This window comes from Crotalus tigris, unplaced genomic scaffold (assembly GCF_016545835.1).
Source record: "Crotalus tigris isolate CLP2741 ecotype Arizona unplaced genomic scaffold, ASM1654583v1 scf7180000024179.210319, whole genome shotgun sequence".
NCBI classification, from domain to species: Eukaryota; Metazoa; Chordata; class Lepidosauria; order Squamata; family Viperidae; genus Crotalus; species Crotalus tigris.
The window spans coordinates 1-26,077 of NW_024100419.1; the positions used below are offsets into that span (position 1 = coordinate 1).

Sequence of the window (26,077 nt, forward strand, 5' to 3'; positions counted from 1 at the left end):
CTTACTGCTAGTTAGTTGTCCAAAAAGTGAAGTGAGAGCAAAATTTAAATTTTCTCTGTTAAATGCTAAAAGAGAAGAAACAAAGGCAATGGGTAAGTGCATTTTTAAAATTACTCTAATGTTGACTTTCAGTGTGAGAAAGAAATAATTGGACCTTTCCAAAGTTTGTCAAAAGGATGAATTAAACAGATATGTCAAACTCAAAGCCGGCGGGCAAGATCAGGCCCACAATGTGGTTAGATGTGGCCCATGGGGCCACCCTTGAGATGGCAAGGGATCGATCCCCACCACCCCTGCCCATCCCAGTCTGGCTGGGTGCACGCACAGGAGGCAGCAAGTGCGCGGGGGCTGGCACGCAGCTGACATGATGAGCACCATCTTGCCCCACAGGCTGGCCGTGTTACCTCACCAGGTGGCTGCCACAAAGTAGAGCAGCGTGTAGAGCCCTAGCAGCCACACCTGCCACCACCAACTCCATGGCCTGCTCACCAGCCCAGCCTCACCCACTGGTCCGGCAGGCCACGAGTGCTTCCCTTTCACCGGGATGTCTCCTGCCCCGCCTCTCACCCCGCCCCCACATGGGAAAGCCACAGACACCAGCAGCACTGCCACTCTCTTACCCTCCCCTCATCCCTTCCTGGGAAGGAAGGAAGGAAGGAAGGAAGGAAGGAAGGAAGGAAGGAAGGAAGGAAGGAAGGAAGGAGGGAGGGAGGGAGGGAGGGAGGGAGGGAGGGAGGGAGGGAGGGAGGTTGGAATGAGAGGGTATATCTGAGGGAAGTCCTGCCTTATTTATTTCATGTTTATGGCAAATCCATCCTTTCAAAAAAGGTTGTATACTCTAGCTTTCTATAGAATTATTTAATACTTAGCCTTCCTCCCCCCCTCCCTCCCTCCCTCCCTCATTATAAACTCTACTTTGCAATAGCTGTCTCAAGTTTTTAAACTGATGTTTGTCTGTTTGACAGTACAGGGAATTTGTTTATTTAAATTCTGTGTTCCATTTTTTTTAAAAAAAACATTCACTTTGCAGATATGATTGGGAAAATATGATGATGACGCTGCCTGTAAAGCTTCTCACAGAAAAAGCTGCTAACATCTGTAATTGCCATTTAATGAATATTTGTAGGCTCGGTCAGTTTGTGATTACTGAGGTGGCTAAACAATTGGCTCTTTGATGTGTCTTACGTGGGGTGTTGTAGCAACCTGCTTCTGCATTCAAATCAAAGGACAGAATGAGGTCTCAGGTAAGCTAGGCAGCCTGCCATCTGGGTTAAATGAGGCCTCATTCTGTCCTTTGATTTGTGTGCTGTTGATGGACTTTTTTTATTTCTCTCTCCTGATTCTTAAAATATACCAGTATAAATCAGTGGTGTTGACATATTGTGTCCCGTGATGGGCATATTGGGCTATTTGAAAGACTTTTTGGTGGCTCATGAGTCTACACAGTGGATACATTTACTGCTCTAGATTCAGTTCATTCTCCTATGTATTAAAATAACAATTTCACAATCAAGAGTCTTTCCTTACTGAGCTTAGCTTCTCTAGAATTGGCTCCCACCAGAATTCCATGGGTTACTGGTGGGTGATAAATAACTTTACTGCTATTTTAACTATCATTAACAGCAATATTTTTCTTTCTAATCTAGTGGTCCTCCACTTGACACCTTCCAGGGTTTGGGTACCCAGGCTAGGATTGTGAGAGCTGATCTCCAGTTTGATTGGAGAACAGCAGGGTAGAAAAGCCTGCAAAACCTTTGTAAAATGACTGTGTACAATATGTTTTCTAGGTAACATGTTCATTATCTGGCTAGTCAACATCCAAATATTACCAAATACTTTAAGATTACAGATACTCCTTGGCTTATATCACTTCATTTAGTGACCATTCAAAGTTACAGCAATACTGAAAAAAATGACTTGTGTCTGTGTTTCACATTTGTGACTATTGTAGCATGATCAAAATTCAGATATGTGGCAACTGACTCATATGTATGACGGTAGCAGTGTCCTGGGGTTATGTGATCACCTTTGGAGACCTTCTAACAAGCCAAATCAAGGGGGAAGCCAGATTCACTTAACAACCGTGCTACAACTGCAATGATTCACTTAACCACTGTGGCAAGAAAAGTCATAAAATGGAGCAAAACTCACTTAACTGTCTCACTTAGCAACAGACATTTTGGGCTCAATTATGATTGAAAGTCAAGGACTACCTATATTTTTAAAAGCCCCCCTGGGTCTTTATAACCAAAATATTTACCTCTATATTTTATTTCTGCGTGGTTGGCAATTGTATCGAATGACGGGTAATTTTATTAAACTATGTCCAATGCACAGAAAGTGAGGCAGTTTTTCAGCCCAAAATGTATTCATGGATACATAGATTGCTATTAATAATATAATGACTTCAACTCAGTAGGAACCTTGGATTTCATTTCTCATCTGTAATTATTTTAAAATGTCTTTTAATTGAATGTACTCCTGTTTTATTTATTTACTACTAGAAAGCCAAAGAGCATATCGATTTGTTCAAGGCAAGGACTGGGGTTTTAAAAAATTCATTCGAAGAGACTTTTTACTTGAGGAAACTAATGGTCTTTTACCAGATGATAAACTTACGCTATTTTGTGAGGTAGGTAATCAATCTGTGCTTTTTAAAATAGAATATTGGTTTCCATGGCTATGAATGAGAAATGAGGAGAGCTTTAAATGTTAAGTTTATCCCTTCATATTAAAGAAACACCCTGATCAAAGGTTTGAGCTTAATGGTTTTCTTATGTATTTGATGTAAGATCCATTTTCTATAAATAAGTTGCCCATTAGACACATTGCTATTTAGCACAAAATGAAAAAAAGCCTGAGGAATACTTCTATGATGTTTGTCCATCTGTCTGTCAATCAATCACAGGAGTATTCCAACTTCCACTCCATCCTCATGAGACTATATAATGTTTGCATGCTTCTAATTGACCAGAACTGACCAGAACTTTGGATGCAAAGTCTTGAAAGGCAAAATAATTGATTCCATAATGAATACTGTGTGATGATCATGGTGATCCTGGATCTTTCTTGATTAGCTTACCTACCAAGAAAACAGACAGGAACAGTTGTGGAATAAGTTTTAAGAAGATGGAATTTCTAAATCACAAGTTTGATGTGTTAGAATTAGTAATTGCTCAGTGAAACTAACAAAATTGCTTTTCTCGAAACAGTTGTGTTTTTTCATTACATTGATGATGCCGCCATGACATTAGATATTTAAAAATTCTTCTGACATTCTTCAGATTTAAATCTGTTAACAATATTACAAATTAAAGCAATTTTTCTTAACAATTAATTTAAAATTAAATCAGATGCTCTGATAAAATAAATCCTTGGCTTAAATCAATAAATCACTGTTAATTAGGTCAGTAACCTAAAATGTCTTAGTAAAACCAGAAAGACTGTTTGTGGTGTTTCTAAATGGAAACTAGTGAAAAAGGTTATGATCTTAGTATGGTGAGTGTTAAATATACTTTGGGTGGTTATCTCTGCTGCCGTGGACTGATTAGTGGCTTAGGAAGATGATAGATGCTGTAACTGCTAATAAGTTTGCTTTGATCTTTGTATTTACAAGAAACATGTGCAAAAATTTCTTGGCAAGCTTACAAGTTAATTATGTGCCATTATATTGTGCATGAAGAATAATGGAAATGTGGCCCTTGAGACTAAATGGTACAAATGTACTGCATCTTATTTTAGTTAGACAGACAGGCTAAATTAGCTGCGTGATGCATTTGTTATGAATACAATTATTGCATTGACAAGTGGGTGTAACAAGCCTGAATCTGAAAGGATTCTCATGTTATAAAATATTCCTGAATCAAAAGAGTTCTGCTGCCAACCAATCTTGTTAGAAGCAAATGTTTAATGTGCGTGCATCAGATAAAGTCTGTTGTATTGCAGTGGTTTTGATGCATTGATTCAGGAGCATCCAGTCTTGCTCTTTGTTTTCTTAACTCCTTTAGGCGCTTCAGTTATTGCTTGCAAACTGAACATACTTAGTTTTAAAATACAAGTAGTCCTCACTTAATGATGACTTGTTCAGCAACTGTTCAAAGTTACTACAGTGCTAAACAAGGAGACTTATGACCAGTCCTCATATTTGTGTGTGTCGCAGCATCCCCATGGTCACATGATTGTAACTTGGAAACTTGGCAACCAACTTAACAATTACATTGATTGCAGCATCCTGCACTTATGTAATCATTGTTTGCAACCTTCATTGTGAGCTTCTGACAAGCAAAGTTAATGGGAAAGCTGGTAGGAGGTTGCAACTGGTAATCATGTGAGTTGCATTTAACAATCACACAGGATTCACTTAATGAAGACAGCCAGAACTGCTGCAACTACTGTAGGTCGGTGCAGTTACATGACTCATACTTTACAACTGTGTCATTTAGCAATGAAGTTGCTAGTCCCCATTAAGTGAGGATTACCAATAGGGAAGGTCTATAGCTCCTCATTTTCACTATTGAGATGGTTCTATGTTGCTGGGTCTTCTTGACAATCTGGTTTCTATTGCAACTTTGGCAAATTGTGGGGAGGAGAATAGCAGGGACCCCAGAAGAAGAGCATTAATTTTCATTTCCAACAACTCAAATGAATGCAGATTATTGAAGGCAGAGAGGCTTTGTGTGTGCACAGATGTGTGTAAATGTGTGCATTTGATGGAAATCTGAATGCACATGCATGCAGGTAATTTTTGGCTTATTACCACTTAATGACCGTTCGAAGTTACAACAAGTTACTTACACCCATCTTTGAAGTTATGACTGTTGCCCCACCTCTTCCCAAGGTCACATGATCACATTTTGGGTGCTTGACAACTCCTTTTGTCTTGTATTAACTTAAAATACCTTGCTTCATCTGCATACAGTATAATAAGACATTAGCTGGGACAGGAATTCTAGCCCAGCATCCTTCTATGTTGATCAGAGCTGCTGGACGATGTAATTCAGCAACTATAGGTTTCCTACTCTTCAGTTGCACAACCCTGTCTGGTCTGTCTTATAAAAATATCTATTCTAGAAACTTGATTTCTAACTTACGCTTAATTTATACTTAAATACTTTCAGTTCCATTCTGGCTTTGAATCTGATACAACAGGGGTCTCCAACCTACGGGCCACTAACGGGCTGTGAACTATTCAAAAACGGGCTGCCCAAAGCGGCGTTGAACATGCGTCCATCCTCCTTTGTGTGAACAGCGGGCAAGTGCTTGCATGCATGCTCCCTTTACATAAGAGGTGGGCACGGGTGCAAGCTGCTTGCACAAGTGGAGCTGCGCGCATATGCACATTTGCCTGCCACTCCGGCAAAACCATCCCCACTCTCACGCCGGTCCATAAAGCCGGAAAGGTTGGGGAAATTCTGTGATACAAGATAAAACAATTATATTGTGTATAATTGTTGTTAGGTTTCATTAGGACCAGATTTCAAAGAACAACCTGTTAGAAATGTTCATCTCTTGCTTTTATTTAATGTGCTGATAGTACAATACATGTTGAGTTGTATTTATCGCATTGGTTTTTGGTGTATTTTATTTTCCTAGCTAAATATCATGATTTTGGGAGTTGCCTAATGTATGCATTATTGCCTTATGAGAGCCTAATCATATAGTGATTGATGCATTATTTACTGTTTTGATTAGGTAAGCGTGGTCCAAGACTCAGTAAATATATCAGGACTGTCCAGTACAAACACCTTAAAAGTACCCGAATGTCGACTAGCTGAAGATTTAGGCAACCTCTGGGAAACCTCAAGATTCACAGATTGCAGCTTTTATATAGGAGGGCAAGAGTTCAAAGCTCATAAATCTATCCTTGCAGGTATGTTTTACTTCTGTCTTGTTTCATAGTTTTTGTTACAATCTTGAACTATTATTAACATGCAGGTCTCTTCCCACAGCTCGTTCACCTGTTTTTAATGCCATGTTTGAACATGAAATGGAGGAAAGCAAAAAGGTGAGCGGAGTGCTGCTTTCATTTCTGTGGAATGATGTCCCAAAGCACCTTACCTTTGAATCAGCATAGGGTGACAGAAACCAATCAGTCAGTTAAATCAGCAGGCCCTAACCTGTCTGGCACCAGGGACCAGTTTTGGAAGAAAAATAGTTTTCCAAGGACCAGGGGACAGGGCAACCTAGATCTCACGCATGAACAGATGAAGCTTCGCTCGCTTACCCACTGCTTGCATGGCCCAATTCCTAACAGGCCACGGACTGGTAACTCAGAGGTCGGGGGGCTTGGGTTAATTTAAAAAAACCTTATGGGCCAAATAGTATTTCACAATTTATTTGAACAAAACATTTAAAAATATAAGACTGTAGGAAGTGTTGCAAAAATGTGACCTGTAGAATAAAATAAAAGTGCTTTGGGGATATTGTGGTATTCATTTGCAGGTAGGCTAATAGATCACATGTAGAGCCTTGGAGGATATTGTATAAGATTGGCTTTTCTGGATTGAATATGCCAATCTAGGATATGGAAAGCATGGGTTGTCTGTCAAAACTATCCTGACCCCTGTCTATGGAAAGTCAATCATCCAGGCCATGGTTATCCCAAAGGTGCTTTTCAAGAGGCAACTTGGGTTTTTTCCTTAAAAACGTTTTGCTTCTCATCCAAGGACCTTCTTCAGTTCTGAAGAAGCTTCTTGGATGAGAAGCGAAACATTTTCAAGGAAAAAAAACCAATACTTTTCAGTTGCTTTTGGAAGAGCATCTTTGGGATATCCTGACTCCTACTTGGTTATGAAGAAATAATTGCTCCACAAGAATAAAATTGTTTTCATAGTCCCTCTGTATTGTTGCCTCTAATGAACTGCTTTCCCAAAGGACCTCAGCTGGTACTATCGCGGGTTTTTTATTTTTTACTCATTTCTTTGGCCAGGCATTGTCAAGCCTTCAGCGGCAATTGTCTTATAACATTCTTTAAATTTAAAGCCAGCACTTTGCTCGAAGCCTGAAACAGATTTGAAAGTATAGAAAGTGCAATGTTGGAACCACCTGTAAGGTAGGAAGAGGAGTATGAGGATTTTGCAAATAAGCTCTAGTTCTTTTGACTCATTTATTTTTTTTACTTCTTTGATTTTTTTATTTGAATCCAAATGGAGCACTGTAACAACTTCTAGAGTTCTATTGGATTTCATAGAAAAAATGTCACTGCCTGAGATTGAAGGAGCTTGACAATAGGTTTAGTTAAAGTTATCAACAAGTATAATGGAGACCTAATGTGTTTTGTAGCCGCATTGCTTTAGGTTAAGTGGTTTATAATGCTTTAATTCAAAATTATAACAATTTTTTTCTGATTTGTGTAACAGAATTGCGTAGAAATAAATGATGTAGATCCTGATGTATTTAAAGAGATGATGAGATTCATTTATACAGGCAAGGCTCCAAATCTTGACAAAATGGCTGACAGCTTGTTGGCGGCAGCAGATAAAGTAAGTAAAGAAAAACTATAGAAGGGCTTTACTATTTGTTTTAACAAAATGTAGAAAGAGTATGTTTTAACATTTTCCTACAGTCAGGAATGCTACCAATACACTGAGTAAAAAAAGATACAGAAATTATGTAAACATGTTTTATACTATTAGTGAAAAACTGTTATCCATTATTTTAGGCAGTGTTTTGGAGAACCAAGGTGAATAACCACCCAGACATATAGTTGTCTATTTAGAAAGAAGGAAGAATTTTTCAGACCTCCTATTGCCATAAATTCCTCTTTCTATGGTCTCACATTAGCAGACTAGAAAAATAAAATTTATAGATGGGATTAATATTTTTATTGGTGTTTCAAATTTGGAGAATTAACATGCTTTAATAACTAATAATGGATTGATATACTTGCCAGATATGTAGCCCTGGGAATTATTGTTCCTAATGCCAGTTCATTGAGAATAGAGCAATACATCCTCTATCATTCATATAGTTCGTTGTGAGGGATTAATAATTTCATAGTTTCAATCAGGCATTTGTATATTAGAGATGTCTGCTTTTCTGACTGAAGCAGCATCGAATATGCACAAACCATTTTTCCCCTCTGGTCAGTATGCACTTGAACGGCTGAAGATCATGTGTGAAGAAGCTCTGTGTAGTAACCTCTCAGTAGAAAATGTGGCAGACATTCTGATTCTCGCAGATTTGCACAGTGCAGAACAGTTGAAAGCACAAGCAATAGATTTCATTAACAGGTATGCGATTTGTTTCCTTGAAAAATCTTTCTCCTTTGAAGGGAATACTTCAGAGAAATAATATTTGAGTATCTTCTCATGCACAGGTGCAGTGTTCTTAGACAGCTTGGCTGTAAAGATGGAAAAAACTGGAACAACAGGTATGTAGTTTAATCTCACTTAAGCATTGTCTGTAATCTAGCTGTGTGTTGTCTTGATTTCAAGAGAGAGGAAGTGGAATAAAGAGTGAGACTCAATGTTAAAATCAGACATATAACTCTTGAAGGGTGCTCTCCATATTTTCATTACAAATTTTTCCTACTTTATGTTTGTTGTATTTTAGTCTTTTCCCAGGTGGGGTTACATATCTATTTTATATTTGGATATTTTGTAAACTTGATCAGGAAGCCAACTAAACATAAATTGATAATATGGCTTTGGAATTAATGGGAAATCCATCTTAGCTCAAATATAAAATGCAGTATTGAATGAAATACAGAAGGGGTCCCTCTCCTAGTCCCTTCCCCTAAATATTGTCATTTGATGGGAGATTTGCCAGGCCTCCTCCCTTTTAGCCTTCAGTAAGGCTTTGAAGACTTGTTTTTCCCCCCTAAGCATTGGGAACTTAGATGATGGCACGTTAGCATAGATAGGCAACAGGTTTTTGCTGCTTTTAATGTTTTCATGTGTTTAGTTTTATAGTTTTAATACGGCTTTACATATTTTAATTTTTGATTGGGAGCCGCCCAGAATTGTATGAAAGATGGGCAACTATATAAATGTTTTAAATAAATAGAATAGAATAGAATAGAATAGAATAGAATAGAATAGAATAGAATAGAATAGAATAGAATAGAATAGAATAGAATAGAATAGAATAGAATAGAATAGAATAGCTTTGTAATTCCTACTCAGAACAAGAGAGGGATTTGCTGAAATATCAAGCAGGGTTTCCCAGCCTTTCAGGTACTGAAAAGTAACTTTTGCAAGCCTTGATTATGCAAGTTGGCTTTGGTAATCCCTGACTAAAATTAAAAAAAAAAGTGTTTTCATTTTGGTTCCTTATCTTCCTGATATCTCCACTTGGAAGTATGTTTTGTTCATCTTAATGTAGCTTGACGTTTGAGTAGACATGCCTGTAGTATCTTGCAAATCTTCTCAGCCTATGTTTTGTGCATCTTTTTTCTTTACAGCCAAGCCACAGACATAACGGAAACCGCAGGATGGAAATCGATGATCCACTCCCATCCCCACTTAGTTGCTGAGGCCTTTCGGGCTCTGGCCTCTGCACAGTGTCCGCAGTTTGGCATTCCGCGCAAACGGCTAAAACAGTCATGAAATCTTCCATGAACTCTCGGGAACTAATGCCTCCTCGTCCATATCCAGAAGGGGGTTTTGCAAACCATCTGCTCGAATATGTGACCCTTCTCTGCAGAACAGAACCAGAAAGCTTTTAAAGAACGGATAAATATATGGTTTAATAATCAGCTTTAAATCAGACTGATAATTCTCCAGTTCACTGAAAGGCCTTAACGTCAACTATTCTAGTTCATTTGTGATTTTCCTGGTTTTTTTGTTTTTTAAATGGTGCCTTGTCGTTTTTGACTCGGCTTTGTAGGATTGCACTAGCTCCATAAGGCAGTAATGCTGATCAACAAAAAGCGTTTTCAAAAGAATCTTCTTCTCCTTTCCTTTTTTTTAAAAAAAAAAATCCCAAATGAAGATTATCAGTTGGTCTTATGGTAACTGGATTTCAACTAGCCCCCTGTTAAAAGCACTTGAACTGGGGGCAAACATACGCTCCAGTCCAAAATATTATATTTAGGATGCATCTGCCTATCTTCAGAGAGTGCTGTCAGGCATGCGGTGGCAATATACTACTCTGAATATAATTTATTTTTCATTGGTTCAGGTGACTGAGGGAAATATGCAATGTTTTGGCTCAGAAATGTATTTTACTAGTATTTATAAATGCTTACTATGTGAGTGTGCCCATCAGTGAAAAAAAATATATAGTTTTTTTTTTTTTGGCCCATGTTGCTTTATAATCCATTGTTCTTTTACCTTGTACTGAACCAGAGCGAGAGTTAGTACGGAGAGGATATAAGGGATATGTGCTGTGGAAGAAATGGTTATTTCTCAAATAGAATACATGGAAGGTTGAGGATGCTTAGGAGCGACCAAATGTTGATTTCAGAAATGGGCCAAAATGGAATCTCAGTATGCACTTTTAATGTGTAACTTTTGTATGTTGTGTGGTACATATATATTTTGGTTTTGATAAATATGGTACAGTACTTGTGGCCTAACTTTTGAAATACATTAAGATGCCCACAGCCACATGGGATTTAGTTTTGTTACTGCAAACAAGGAGCGCATGACTTAGAGATGCTGATTTTAACTTAATATCTTCAAATGTTCATGTTAGAACCCATTCTGTTTTCACACTTTGGATAGGCTTAGCTCTGTTTCCTTAGTGTGTGAACGCACAAGCCTACTCTCTAGTGGAAATTGCACAGACACACACTTAGCAGGAAGAATAGAAGTCTGAAATGTCAGTATTTATAAGCACTGACCTGCTCTTTTTAGCCTTCATTATTGTATTAGCATTGTGGATGGTATTGAAATTCTGCCTAATGTGAAAAGGATCTTATAAACAACCTTGTCAATTGCTTGTAATGGAGAAAGGATTTTTAATTATTACTCTAATTATTGTTACTATTCAAAATTTAGCTTTAATGCCAATACTTTTGGTGTGTGTATTAGCATTGTTTACAATTGGAGGGATTTCTCTGCAACATGCACATTAGAAATGTTTTATTATCATGGATTTACCTTAATAATGGTGATGTGATATATCTGTTTTGTGGGGAAAATTGTATTGAATCATAAGTAAAGGGAATTTCCCGTGCTTTTGCATAAAAGGTTTTAGGTAGCCCATTTGACTGACATGCTCAATTAATGAAGGTTTCCTTAGTTTTTCAAAAGATATTCCCTCTGTTTTCAGCAAGGAAGCATTAATTCAAAGATTTATTCTGAAAGATTATTATTCTGAATATATGTAAAGAACAGTAGGGAGCAAAAAAAAAGTACTTCCAAACCAATACTAAAACTTGAAACAAATCCCCATCCCTCAACTCTTTCTTTCAGAGGAAAGGTCAGTGCAGAATTTGAACATGCATCCTTGAAGCGCCGTTAAAAGGACTATTTTAGATGCACTTCTGTGGTTTCAATGGGCCTGAACATTACTCAGTGAACCAAAGTGGTACAGCAGTGTTCTATCCAGAGAGGTGTTATAGTTTGTAATATTTCTAGGAAGTTTCTGTTTATCTAAATTAAGATCATGTACAGGTAGGTGTTCTTACCAGTGAAAGTAAAAGAATGTAACGTCCCGCAGTAATAATAGAAGATTTTGCTGCACGGTAAACAACATATTCATATAAGCAACTTTGCATTTTGAATGTTGCAGCTATAATATAAAAGTGACTTGAATATTTAATAGAGTAATTGTCCATTTCAGCTTCTTCTGATAGTATTTGATACAGCAGTCAAGAAGAACATCTTAAACATTTTAAAAATCTTCATAGCACACTTTGTACCAAAAATATCAAGCACTGTGTGATAAGAATGAAATACTTGTTTAAAGGCATCTTATAAAAAATTACAAGACGTTGCCATAGATGACCATAATAGCCAATCGTATGAATTGATCTACAGTAATATATTGTTTTACTTGTTGGCTACAGCAAAGAGTAAAATTAGTTATTTTCTATGGATATGCTAATCCATCTTTATTTTCTCAAGGAACCACATTCAGTGTTTGCATTTTTCCAAAAGAGCTGACAAGAACAATCTGTATTTTCCATGTTTCTGTACCTACTGGCTGAAATCTGGAAAGTTTGTGAGGATGGAGAAGCCCACCCCCTATCTCCAGATTTTTAAGTCAAATATCACACTGCTGTGTTTGGCTTGCCTGTTCTACTCCTCTCCATCGGCCTTCAGTATCAGACCTCTTTCCCTGACCCCAAAGAGAGCAGCCTGCATGTGTTGTGTTATGGTGTATGAGTTTTGTAAGATTTGTTTTCTGAAACATGGGACTTGGATTTCTGCTAAAAATGATAGAGTTACCATTTACATTACTTATGTCGATGTTTTTCAATGAAGGAAGCCTCAGTAACTCATCTAGATTTTGGCAGTCCATTTACTGCACGCTGACATATAGTGGCCGGTGGCTTTTTGAAATGCAAGCTGATGAAATGAAAAAAAAAATGGAAAGTTATGGGAGAAAAATCTAGACAGAAAGACTGATATAGAAATCATGAACATTGTTTCTGACCTGCTCATCACAGTTGTTCATTTCAAAAACTGGACATGCCAAATATTTTTTTAAAGACACACTTATCTCTTGTAACCAATTGCAGGTTGAAAACAGCTCTGGATATCCTAGAAAGGGGATTATTAAGATGAGGCATAGCTAAGGTATGCGTTGCTGCTTTTGTTTTGTAATTCCTTGATTTAAGTATGGCAATGTGATCAGTAATGGCTATTTGAGAGTAATTGGCAAGGCACTGATGGCTCTATTATGAAGGAGTTCCTTCACGTTCAAAGATAGACATTTTTGTCTAATTCCTACAGAAGATATTAGGATAACTAGTGGGGCATGCTTGGTTTTAAGGCTATAAAAGATTTCTTAAACCAATTGATGTGTAGCCCAAATTTAATTTTTATTGACTGGATTGATCAGAATCCTTCCTATGGACTCTCATTAGTTTCAGCACATAGTACAGTTGCGTTGATTTTCTTGCTGTTTTGCTTGCAGCAAGTGGACTATTTCTGAAATGGATGCACATTATTTTTATCAGTGTTTGTTGTGGTTGCGTTTATCATGCTCTTGTAGTCTAGTTTATGCTGGATTTTGATATGTCCCAATGAAGGTATATTTTTGAGTCCTGTTTTAGAATTGAAAGATTGAAAGAATTCAAGCCTGTGCTTAATTGGAAATTATCCACATTACCTATCATGTTAAGACACTTGCATCAAACCATCCAGCCTTTTATATCTGCCTGATGTTAACAGTGAAATACTTCAGTGAGATACTTTTTGTACCTTGTTGCTGAAAATATTTTTGCATTTCAGGACATCAAGTTACAATAAAGTTGTTACTTATAAAGAAATATGTGCACATTGATGTCTTTGGGATATTGACTTTGCTATAATTCAGACTCCCTTAAGAGAGATAAAATGGGCACAACTTTATAGAGGTTGTACTCATCATGTTGTTTCAAGTTAGAGAAACCTTTCCAGAAGATGCAATATTTTACTTTCCTGTTTGTGCTGTGTTTTTTTTTTTTTAATTTCAGAAGAAAAAAAACCCAGCCTATTCATGACAATTTCTTCACAGTTAACTTCCAGTTAGTGGAATTTCCTTCTAAAGGAATTAGGTCATCATTGCTGTCCCAAAGATGCTTTTTCACAAGGCAACTGGACTGAGAATCTCCATAGACAGTCACCATTGCTGTGTTTTTTTTTTTATTTATGGTAAAATTTTCAGCATAAAGATAATCTAAAGCAAGCTGGGACAGAATCTTATGAACCAGCCACTGATTTCATCACATGATTTGCTATAGGTTGCAGAAAATAAAAGATTGACAAAATTTCACTCAGGTGTTAGGAAAAGGTTTTATTTCCATGCTTCTTTCTGTGCCTGCAGGAAGAGACCCTTTTATTATAAAGAGCAGCAGCTGCTCCCTCCTCAAAAAGGAAGATTCAGTTGTGTATGTGAGTGTGTGTATACATGTACATAAACATATATATCTATATTATCTACCACCACCTTGTTTTTATAAATACCTCAAGGCAGCCAGCATACCTAATACGCCCTCCTATTTCCCTCAGAACAACAATCCTGTGACTGGCCCAAAGTCACCCAGCTGGTTTTCATATCTGGGGGGGGGGGACTAGAACTCGCCGCCTGTCAGTTTCTAGCCTGGTGCTTTAACCACCAAGCCAAAGTGATTCTAAATAGTGTTAGTTTGGCAAAATTCTGTGTATTAGCCAGCATGATTGGCTGAAGAATTCTGAGAGTTAAAAGTCCACAAGTGTTAAAAATTGCTAAAGTTGGAGAACACTGGTTTAAACAAAGACTAGAACTTGACTGGATTTTCACTGTCATCTTGGCTTGGGTCTGTCTTCTGTGAATGGTAGACGGCCTTCCATTTCTTGAAGGGTAATTATGGATCCAAGGCATTATTTGTTCATGCAAAATTCTTGGGTAGCATGCTTTAAAGCAGGATCTGTGGCATTTTTCAAGCATGTTATGGGCATTCTGAAAATATGGGCAGCCATGTTGAGCTTTCTGAATAGAATTATGCAAAGTCTCAAAAAAGTGCTTTCAGTTCTGGAATGGCATCCAGGGAAACTTTTTAGGATAGTTTTATTTTTGATACTTAGAATAACCTCTTTAACTACTGAAAACAAAAAGAAGACCCTCCCAAGTTTTGAAAGCAATTATTTAAAGAGGATTTAAATTATAGTTAAGGGGAAGAAAGAGAGAAACTATTTTCCAGTGCTAATAACAGACTCCTATTTTTGACAAGCTGACAGAATTAGAGAATTGAAACTTGATGAATCTTATTTTCTTTTTCCTGTCATGTAGTTCAATTTTCCCAAATTATTTCTCTAATTAGGTCTAGTGTTTTTGTGAAGGAAGGCCTAATGATAATTAATACATTCTTTTAATTTGCATATTCAAGCTCTGGCGAATCTAAAATATGCAGATTTGTTGTCAGGGCGAGTCAAACTTCCTTGGTGGGATAAATGGTTGAAATGCACATTTCCCAGATAATGTTCATTATTGATAAGGATTTTCAAACGCAACCTTTTCCCTCAGGTAAATCTGTTCTCTTAATGAGCAGCTTATTTGGGATTGAACCTATTGAACCTCTTTAATAGCTTATTATAAGGGACTCACCCACTAAGTGAGTTTATTTCTTTAAGGCAATAAATGGGAGCTTGTACCTATAAATTATCTCCACCTCAGAGAACTTTATCCATGTGTTTGTTATCATGGGTTTGGAGTGAAATTTAGTGGAAGGACTATTCTATTTTTCCATTTTTTCCCCCACTATAAGCTCTTCCTCCCCATTAAAAATCACCCATTCTTCATGTATCTTTTGAAGCCAAAAAACTCAGAGCTGCACTATTGGTCCCACTTCTCTCAAACGCATGTTTTTGTTCTGAGGTAAAATTAATTCTCACTCAAGTTGAGTTTTATTCCTGGTGACTTTGTGTACTATAATATGTCATTCTTTTGGCAACATTATAGAAGGGATGTGCCATTGCTCTCTTCTAGGATTTTTCTTGTTTCCTTCCAGCCTACTCTATAGCTATAGGCTCTCCTTGTGGTCTTCTATCCAAGAAACAACCAGATCCAAGCCTACTTGGTGTTTTGTTTTTTTCTGAGATCAGCCGAGTGAGGCTAAGTGGGCCATGTAAATATCAATAATTACTTCAATTTTTTATTTTATGAACCATAACCCTAAAACATGTAACTCCCACTCTCTGTGAGCCCTCCAAAATCTCCCAACTGCACTGCTAAATTTTTAGAGTGTCCTTTTTCCATTTTGGTAATAAAAAGTCCAGGATAATATAATAAGCAGAATAAAAGAGAAAGAAGATTACATCATATAAAGACCTGCAAATAGAACAACTGTGGCAAAGGAAAGCAAAGATAGTGCCAATAGTAATAGGTGCCTTTGGTGCTATCCCAAAACATCTGGAGCACCACTTGAACACTATCAACACTGACAAAGTCACCATCAGTCAATTGCAAAAGATGCCTTTATTCAGAACAGATTACATTCTGTGACGATATTTATAACCCCATCCACATTTGCCTATCTCAGGACCTTGGGAAGAATTTGATAGGTGGACAAATATGCCAAATCCAGTCTGAACATCTGGTTGACTGTGTGATGAATGTTCTAAGTATGGTTGTACAATCTTGAGCCACAGGTAACTGATCGAACTGAAACCACTTTACAGGTCTTTTTGTTCCAACCAGTGAATAAACAGAACTTCTCATGCTAGAAGCTGGACTGAACATCAGGGAGGCTGATCCTTCTGAATAGTTTTAAGATTAACTCACAGAGTATTTGTCAAGCACGCTCCTTTGTATAAGTGTAGACCCTGTTTGGTATTAAAAAGCTATTGTCACCTTTTGTTTGTCATTGGAAAGACAAAACATCTGGTCTGGGGACTGGGCAAAAAAGCAGTCATTTCCATCAGCTGAATCATACCAACAATAGGAATGCTATCAGCTCTGCAAGGACAGACTTTGCCACTGCTGTACAAAGAGAGCAATTATGAGAGCCAGTGTGTGTAATTTTGCTAATGCTACCTGACTTCATGCTTCCAAACAGCAATAATCAAATTTATTTGCGATGTGTGTTGCAGAGAATGCAAATGGAACACTCCACTGAGCACTTGTGAATGGTAAATAGAGCATGAAATTATTTTCTCACAATAGTTCTACAATATGTACATTCCTCCCACCCCACCCAATTTTGCCTCATATTTATACCAGCATTGTGCTGTGGGAAGACTGGAAATTAGTGAGACAAGGATAGTTAATGGAAAAAAGATCAAGCGGAAAGTCCTTTTGGACAAGTGGATTCACTATAGAAAGAAAGTAGAGCTAGTGAAATCCTGGTGAAAACAGCTGGGCAAGATATGTATTCCAATGGAACATAAAGGCTCTGAACAGTAATCTGTGGCTGCAAATACAGATTCCTCAAAATAGAGGTGTCAGGATATTGGGAAGAGACATATAGTTGCATATGTAAACAGTTTTGCATGTTGGAATATGCAGGTCTTTGGTTGTTCGGGTTCGGGAAGATGACGAATGGGACTTTGTCGAAGCGTCGCCAAGATACTTCCAATTTTACGCGGGAGAAAACCCGAACAACCAAAGACCTGCATACAGATACCCGCGAAAACCTCAGAAAACATATATATATATAACGACTTTGGACATTACGGTCCAAAGTCGTTCGCCCCAAGGACCCACTCCCTGCCATGGATAGATCAGCAGTAATCTATAAAATCAATTGCAAGAACTGCGATGGCAACTATGTGGGTGAAACAGCTAAGCGTTTAAGATCTCGCTTGCATGAACATCAGTTAGCTATAAGAAGGGGCGAGCAGCATTCTCAATTGTGGATGCATATGGCACAACATGGCCACCAGTTTGACTTTGTGAATGTTTGCATTATGTCTGAGGATGCCACTAAGGGAGGCCGGCTATTGAAAGAGGCGTGGTATTCCAACAAAGATGCGGTTAATCGTCACATTGACTTACATCCAGCTCAACAAGCATTGAGGAAATGGGATTTTAAACACCATGCCAATTATTATAAGCGGCCTGAACAATGCTTGCACAGCTGTAAACGTGACGGGATACCTGGCCTCCATCCTGAACAGATAGATGGAACTTTGGCCAACCCTCTACACTCCAGGGACACCCCAGTTTCGCCCGATCAACACCAATACCACTCTAATGAACGTCTGAGGAGGCTACCACTGTCAAACACACGTAATCATCCACCGATGGAAGACCTCCCCCTCCCCCAATATCATCATGATAGACCCCCACCCCCAGAACTTAACAACAACTGTGGAGAGTGTGGAAGATCCAGCATGAGGAGCCTGCAGCCTGACGCTGTGGGTAGAGGGGAGAAGAAGAATGAAAGCATGGCTCGATTGCCTAGGCCACAGGTCGGCAACCTGCGGCTCCGGAGCCGCATGCGGCTCTTTGAGCCTTCCCCTGTGGCTCCCAGCCTCCTCTGCCTTTGCAGAGAGAGACAGAGACAGAGAGAGGCAATTGCGCTTCCCTGCTTCTCTCTCTCTCTCTGTGTGTGTTTTGTGTGTGTGTGTGTGTATGTGTGTTTTGTGTGTGTATATGTGTAAAAGAGAGTGCACTCACATTGTTCTCCGAGGAGCTAAAAAGCTTTCTGGGCGGAGCTCCTCCCTTTGCTGCGTCTCAGCAGGAAGCAGGAAGGGCAGGAGAGAGCTAGCTAGCCCAGCTAGGCTGACTCAGGAATTCTGGGAGTTGAAGTCCATGAGTCATAAAAGAGACGAGGTTGCCTACCCCTGAGATTGTTGGAGAACAACTTGAAGCTTGCCAGGTGAGCAGCAGATGGGGGGGGGGGAGAAAGAGAGAGAGAGAAAGAGAGAGAAAGAGGGAGGGGGAGAGAGAGAGGAAAGAGAGAGAAAGAAAGAGAGTGGGGGGAAGAGGAGTGGCAGACCAAGGGCAGAGAGGGAGGAAGGGAGAGAGACAGAGAGAGAGAGACCCTTTTGACATCTAAAATGAAGATAACACTGCATACATCCTTTTTTTACCTGTGTGTGTATGTAATTTTATTCTCTTAAAGCATTCTCTCAGTGATCATTGATTTAATAGTATGGATATTCCCAAGAGTCATATTTTTACTTTTATTTTTAATGTGTGTGTGTGTGTGTGTGTACACACACACACACATACACTCTCTCTCTCTCTCTCTCTCTCTCTCTCTCTCTCTCTCTCTCTCTCTCTCTCTCTCTCACACACACACACACAACACACACACACACCTATAATAAAGATAAAAAAGGATATATGCAGTGTTATCTTCATTTTAGATTTCAAAAGGGTTTTGCGGCTCCCGGTGTTTTGTTTTTGGTGGGAAACGGGTTCAAGTGGCTCTTTGAGTGTTTTGGGTTGCCTATCCCTGGCCTAGGCATACGGTGAAAGGGAGAGACACGGAATTCTGCCTGGATTCCCTGCAGACAAGGAATACCCCGACCAACAATACAGCCCCCTCCCGGGACGAACACTTTGAAGTCCCCCCAAAGACGAGCACAGAAGAGGGGAGTGAGAACGCAGGGAATCAGAATGCAAAGATCTGGAGACCTGGTGTCCGCCTGAATACCGTTCCTATCAGCAATGGGGAAGAGCGTGCGATAGGGAGGAGGGATGAATTGAGAGACGGGGTAAGCACACGATCACGCAGCAAACAAATGGAACGGTGGAGAACTGTCGACACGAAGATTGCCAGGACAGAGGAGGAGGGCATAGACCCCCAAATATGTAACACCCGTATGAAAGTTACTCATGACAGTGGAAGAGTGAGAAGAAAGGGTGTGGAGCAGGGATTGGGAAAAGCGTGTGTGTGGGGGAGTGTCGGTGAGCCCAGGGAAGCTTGTAACACTGATAGAGGAGAAACAGATGCCCCCAGGGTGGAGAATGAAAACAAAAAGGGGAGGAGGGTCAGTGCTATGGAAGGAAATAAGGATAAAGGGATGGTGGAGGAGATGAATACCAGTAATGAGATAGTGGAAGGAATGATCCGGAAGAACCATAGAAGGAAGCGTAAGGAGAGTAATAAAGAAACATCTGGACCACTAATTAACCGGCCGGGACCGGTGACGCGGTCCATGAGCCGGGTGCAGATGCCGGCAAAACCCATTTAAGTCATCATTGTTTACTGGCTCCTTAGCCCTGATGATGTTTGGAGTTTCCAAACGAAAGCTTGGCAGCTTTTAGTAAAGTATATTTTTATATTTATACTCTCCTGGTGTTCGTATTTTATTTGTACCATATATATATATATATATATATATATGGTACATATATATTCTATTCCATGGGGGGCCAGCAGTCTGGCTGTTGCCTCCGAGACGTTATTAATATATGGCAAAGAAACACGCATTCTTTGTAATGATGGTTCCTCTCTCTTTTGGTTGTCGGCAAAACCCATTTAAGTCATCATTGTTTACTGGCTCCTTAGCCCTGATGATGTTTGGAGTTTCCAAACGAAAGCTTGGCAGCTTTTAGTAAAGTATATTTTTATATTTATACTCTCCTGGTGTTCGTATTTTATTTGTACCATAGACATGCCCAGGAGTCGTATTTTTATGCAAATTTTCCAGCATATATATATATATGTATATGTGTGTGTGTGTGTGTGTGTGTGTGTGTGTGTGTGTGTGTGTGTGTATATATATATATATATATATATATATATATATATATATATATATATATGTAGGTCTTTGGTTGTTCGGGTTGTTCGCTATCTGCACGCTCTCTCACACCACCACCCAGCACAGATCAACTCTGTAGCCAAGACACTCATCTCCAGAACAAAACACTTAGCTGATGAACAACACCTAAAAACCGAACTACACACTCTCACCAATGTACTAACATCCAATGGATTCCAAAGAAATAAGATTACAAACCTAATCCAAAAAGAAACCCCCACTAAAATCCAAGACAAAGAACAAGAAAACGGCAAAGCCCTCCTCCATACATAAAAGGCACCACAGACAGAATCAGTAAGATCCTCTATAAACACAACATCAAAACAGCATTCTGCACAAACAGAAAAATATCCACCATCCTTAGAAACCCCAAAGATAAATTGAATTAGAAAATCAAGGAGTATACGAAATCCCATGCACCACTTGTCCCACCACATACATCGGACAAACCAACAGAAGAATAAGTGCACGCATTGAAGAACATAAGAACTCAGTCAAAAAAGAGGAACCAACATCTTCCCTGGTCCAACACCTTAAAGCCACAGGACATGAAATTGACTTTAAAAATACCAGAACCATTGCCAAAAGTGAACATTTTAATAACAGAATAATCAGAGAAGCCATCGAGATAGAAAAACGCCCACACAGCATGAACAAGCGAGATGATATCTCCCGCCTACCAGCCATTTGGAAACCCGCCCTTATTGACAAACGACTCCCTAACACAAAAAATGATACCAGACCCACACTCACAAAAACCACACAGGATGTCACCACCACACATCCACGCAAAAAACAAACCCAAAGCCACACCGATGATGAGGCACGACCACAAACCAGAAGCCAGACCACAGCTGCATCATTAGCCACTTTAAATCCCTTCAATCCATACATGAAGCAAACTGACACCCTCCATGAAGAGGAGGCACGACCACGAACGCGAAGCCAGAAAATAGCAAGGCAGCCCAAAATCTTAAACCCCTCTGCAACTCAGAATAACCTGAGCACAACCAAACAGAACACTCCTCCAGCCAATCAGAGGACAGCCAAGCCCCTAACCATTCAGAACACACCTCCACCCAATCAGAACACAGCCAAGCTCCCACCCAATCAGTTCATACCCCCACTGGCAGTTAAAAGGAATAAACAGCTAAGACCACACATTGCTGCTCAAAGCACGAAGCTGAAAGCACCAGCCTGAAGATGACGAATGGGACTTCGTCGAAACGTCGCCAAGACACTTCCAATTTTATGTGGGAGAAAACCCGAACAACCAAAGACCTACATACAAATACCCGCGAAAACCTCAGAAAACATATATATATATATATATATATATATATATATATATATATATATATATATATATATATATATATATATATATAGTTGGGTTGGCACTGTCAATTTGCATGGACTATTTTTTAAAACTATTTACTTAACATCCCACCATTATTATTTTTACAAATAAGGCAAATGTCAAGCACAGAAAATCAGGGGTTACGGTGGTTCAAATGACTATAGGTTTATTGCATGCTAACACTCTACAAGAATCTGAACTACTAATGGTCAAAGTGAGTTGGCAGTAGATAAGAATCAGTGGAATTCAAAGTGGGCTGGACTTAGATCTCTTGTGAGCACAAAGGAACTCGAGACTGATGACACATTTGACACTTCCCTCAGGCTCAGCCTGGTCATCTCTTATAGCAGCAAACATGCCTAATGCTGTTTCCTCCTATTTTCCCCACAACAACAATCTTGTGAGATGAGTTGGGCTAAGAGAGAGGGATTGGTCCAGTTACCCAACTGACTTTCATGCTTAAGGTACAACTAGAACTCACCTTCTTCTGGTTTCTTACCCACTAAATCAAAATGGTTAATTTATACTAAACATGTCCAAATTGCAAGCAAGAATAGAAATAATACATATTTTACATGCAAGATGCTAATGTTTGAAGGTTCCCTGCTCTCCCCTGTTTAAGATCTTTCTTTTTAAAGAGACCGATTCCCTACTCAAAGCATCAACCCACTAAAAAAAACCTTGCTTAAATACTATATATCCAAAAGAAGGGAAAGTGACCATATCTTTGAATTATCTACCCAGCTGGAAAACAGCCAATGCTTAATCAAAGTTACAATATAGATAATTATAACATTAGTAATTAAGAAGAAAAAATACAGTCACAACACAGGCAGTCCTCGACTTACAAAGGAAGTTCCTTTGACCTCATGTCAATCAATCAATCTTCTATTATAGTCAAAGACCATAATTAAAAATGAAAACCAGAATTAAAACAGTGAAATCAAGTAAAGCAGAACAGAACAAGGCATAATAGTATATTACAGTTAGTGATGAGATCCTTGATGATCAGCCAAAGTCTGCCTAATTTTACAGACAGCAATGCAGAATTTAGCTACATTCAAAGAAGCTGTATCATAGTGATCCAAATTAATAGTTGTAATAAAAGAGAGCAGAATTTTCCAGATAATTTAACTGATAAAAAGTTATAAAGTGAGTCAGTGGATCCTTATAGAGAGTGTTAGAAACTGTTATATAATATAGGTATTTTCCCAATTTATGAAGTGGGGCTTAGCTGCTCAAGAAAATGTTCTTGGGTTGAGCAGACAGGTCCTGTTGGACTTCCTGATCTTTAATATGTTGTTTATACGCCCTGAGTGTACGTTCATAGTCTATTGGTAGGAACTGCTCCTTGGAGAAGCTAAGATGTTGATGCTTTTGTGAAACAGTCCTAATCCAGGTTGGTTTATAACTATTTTCCATAAGGAAAGAGCAGCCTCCTCCTTAGTGCTGCATTTGGAATACAGAGGGGCTACCTGAAACATAACTCTTTAGAAATTTGGATTGAATCCTTTTAAGTGGAGTAAGGAGGAATAAGGTCCTATCAAACATTATCAACACTTCTGACTTTTACATCTTCTAAGGTACCAACTATCCCACCCAATTTTATGTCATGTAGCTCCAATCATTTTTTAGCTTTATAGTCTCTTTCTTCCCATATGGCAATTAGCCACTCTGGAAGCAGAAAACATGAAGTTTAATCACATCAGTAGCCCTGAGGGACCTAAATAATCCTTGAATTTTGCTTCCCTGACTGCTCTTATGCCTTGGGGCTGTAGGATGGAAAGGCAGCATATTCTGGCTCCTGTCAGAAGGCAAGATCAGAGAAAACCAACATCTCAGCAAGGAGAAATTCCAGTCCTCATCCCTTAGTCAAAGAATAAGCAACTATATGAAGTTTCTTGCTAGGAAGGACACTGAACTTCAAATGACAGCTCTGTGAAAGTATAGCTACAGATAAATAGTTGCATTTAAAGTTAGGTTTTCCAGTTCTGATCAAACCATTAGAATTATGTTCCTTACAGAGCTGGTCCCAGAAATGATTTGCTTTCATGATCCCCCCCCCCTCTTTAAGATTGTGAAGCTGCAGACAAAAGCTGCCTTGTTTTTTAGATTCCAGACAATGATTAGAAAAGTTTAGGAACCTTACCAATAGTAAATAAAAAGAAAATTGTAGGAATCTATATATTCTCTTCATGAGTGCTTTTGTTTCTTTTTAAGAGCTGATTTTTAGAGCTCAGATGAAACATACCATGTTACCCAAAAATAGACCCTGAATAGGACCCCTCCAGAGACACTTTTTAAAAGAAGAACAGACAGATAAAATCTCTCTGATTCTTTTTTTTTATATTCTCAGAGATTCTGAAGTGCCATTACCACTTTAATGAGAAAGACCTGTTGTCTTCCTGTTTAGGCATAGGAGTACAAGGTGTCCTTGAGTTATGACCACAGTTGAGCCCAAAATTTTTGTTGCATAGCCAGACAGTTGTTAAGTGAATTTTGTCCCATTTTACAACTTTTCTTGCCACAATTGTTAAGTAAATAATTGCAGTTGTTCAACTAGTAAATTGTTTGTTAAGTGAATCTGGCTTCCCCATTGACTTTACTTGTCAGAAGGTCCCAAAACGTGATCACATAACCCTGGGACACTGCAACAGTCATAAATATGACACAGTTGCGAAGCATCTGAGTTTTGATGAGGTGACCATGGGGATGCTGCAAATGATCATAAGTGTATAAAATGATCATCAGTTACTTTTCTCACTTAACTTTGAATGTTCACTAAATGAAAGGTGGTAAGTCGAGGATTACCTGCAGTATGCCAGCCTATGTATTTGTTTAACTTATTTCATGTGACTCCACAAATTTAGTGTAACTTATACTAGAAGCCACTTCAAAAGCAATTTGCCATGCAGAAAAGGGGCTGAGGGGATAGAGAAGTAAAAAACAAAACAAAAACCCTACTCAGATACTCGTCACTGCTACTCCTTTCTTCAGCAAGGTATTTTAAATCCGCCTTCTCCATCTACATATCCTCCAGGCAGTTGCATTACATTGACGATAATGTAAATAGTGTCAAGTTTTATTCTTGACTAGTGGTTATTGGATAGATCCTCCTCATCCACCAAATTGTTCCCATTATGGTACAGAATAGAGGAGGAATCACCTGATATCCCAGTATCCCTCCCTATTCTGATGTTATTCTGAACATAAGATTGGAATAAACTATTTCTGGGGCTATCCATACTCATTATTCACAGTCTTGTTTCCGTGGCTTTGAAAGTTCCCTGTCTTTTGACATATTGTCAGAGATATATAATTAGTGTAAATTCTTACCTGGTGTTCATGTCTCTCTCTGCCTGCTTTTCGGTCTTTTGTCTCATTTTTTACCAGCTGCTTTTGTTGTTTGCAGAATTTTAATAAATAAACATCAAACTACATTTTTTTGCTAGATGACTGGTGTATTTTTGCTTTGGTATGGATGTAGGAACTGACTGGGGGTGTGCTGGTTGCAAGCTAACCTGGAAATTACCCATAGTAATTGGGTAATGGAAACATCTTGCAAATATATCTGGTGAGTGTCAGATGAAAAAATATTATTTCAGGGTTATGTGTGAATTTAGCCAGTTGTGGCTTATCTAACAAACCATGACTCAGTATGATGTGCAGACCCACTCTATAGAAGCAATATTCAAATCCAACGTTCCCTATTTCCAACATTTTAGTTCAAACAATTATCTCAAGATTTGAGATTATTATGTGTTATAAAATCTATAAGTTATTATGTATAAGTTTTATTTCAATAGGATTATGAAACTTCATATTATAATTGAATTACATTTCTATTGAATTACAGTCATCTCCTTTTTTCCAAAGTCTGGCTGCAAGAATATAGTAGTGACATAAGTAGTTACATGCTGGCTGAGGAATTCTGGGAGTTGAAGTCCGTGAGTCATAAAAGGGCCGAGTTTGAAGACCTCTGATTTAGCCAAATTCATATGGTAATGATATTGAAGCACAAACTGGTAGATGACTTGACCCAGAGGTTTTACATAGATGTTCAATAAGAAGGGAGTGATGACTGAACTGAACAATCCACAAAGTAGGGTGCCTAGGGAATAACCTCTTCCCCACAACCAATACCAACTGGAACTGGCCCTGAAGAGAACCGGGTAAGAAGGTACTCCCATTTCCTAGCACCCAGAGCTAGTCCAGAAAAATAGCATGATCAATGGTCTTGAAAGTCAGCAATAAATCAAGAAACATAAGGATGGATAGACCACCTCCAGCCAACTCTGCCACAGATCATCAATAAGCAAATCCAAGGTTGTCTCCACACAAAACACCAACCTGACTGAAACTGGCTGAGATAATCTGCTTCCTTCAGGTTTCTTAACAGCTGCAGTCCAGCTGCTTTCTCAATGAC

At 38.7% G+C, this 26,077-nt stretch overlaps 1 protein-coding gene across 1 annotated transcript; it reads left to right on the forward strand.

The window, feature by feature from the left end:
• Window positions 1–4: 4 nt before the first annotated feature.
• LOC120299044 (speckle-type POZ protein-like) lies at window positions 5–13,384 on the forward strand (the record flags this gene model as incomplete). The annotated part of the gene is made up of 8 exons (XM_039323435.1): window positions 5–92; window positions 2,505–2,632; window positions 5,692–5,869; window positions 5,949–6,004; window positions 7,359–7,481; window positions 8,089–8,231; window positions 8,318–8,371; window positions 9,404–13,384. Coding segments are annotated over 8 exons (915 nt in total), but the record flags the coding sequence as incomplete, so codon positions are not given.
• Window positions 13,385–26,077: the final 12,693 nt, after the last annotated feature.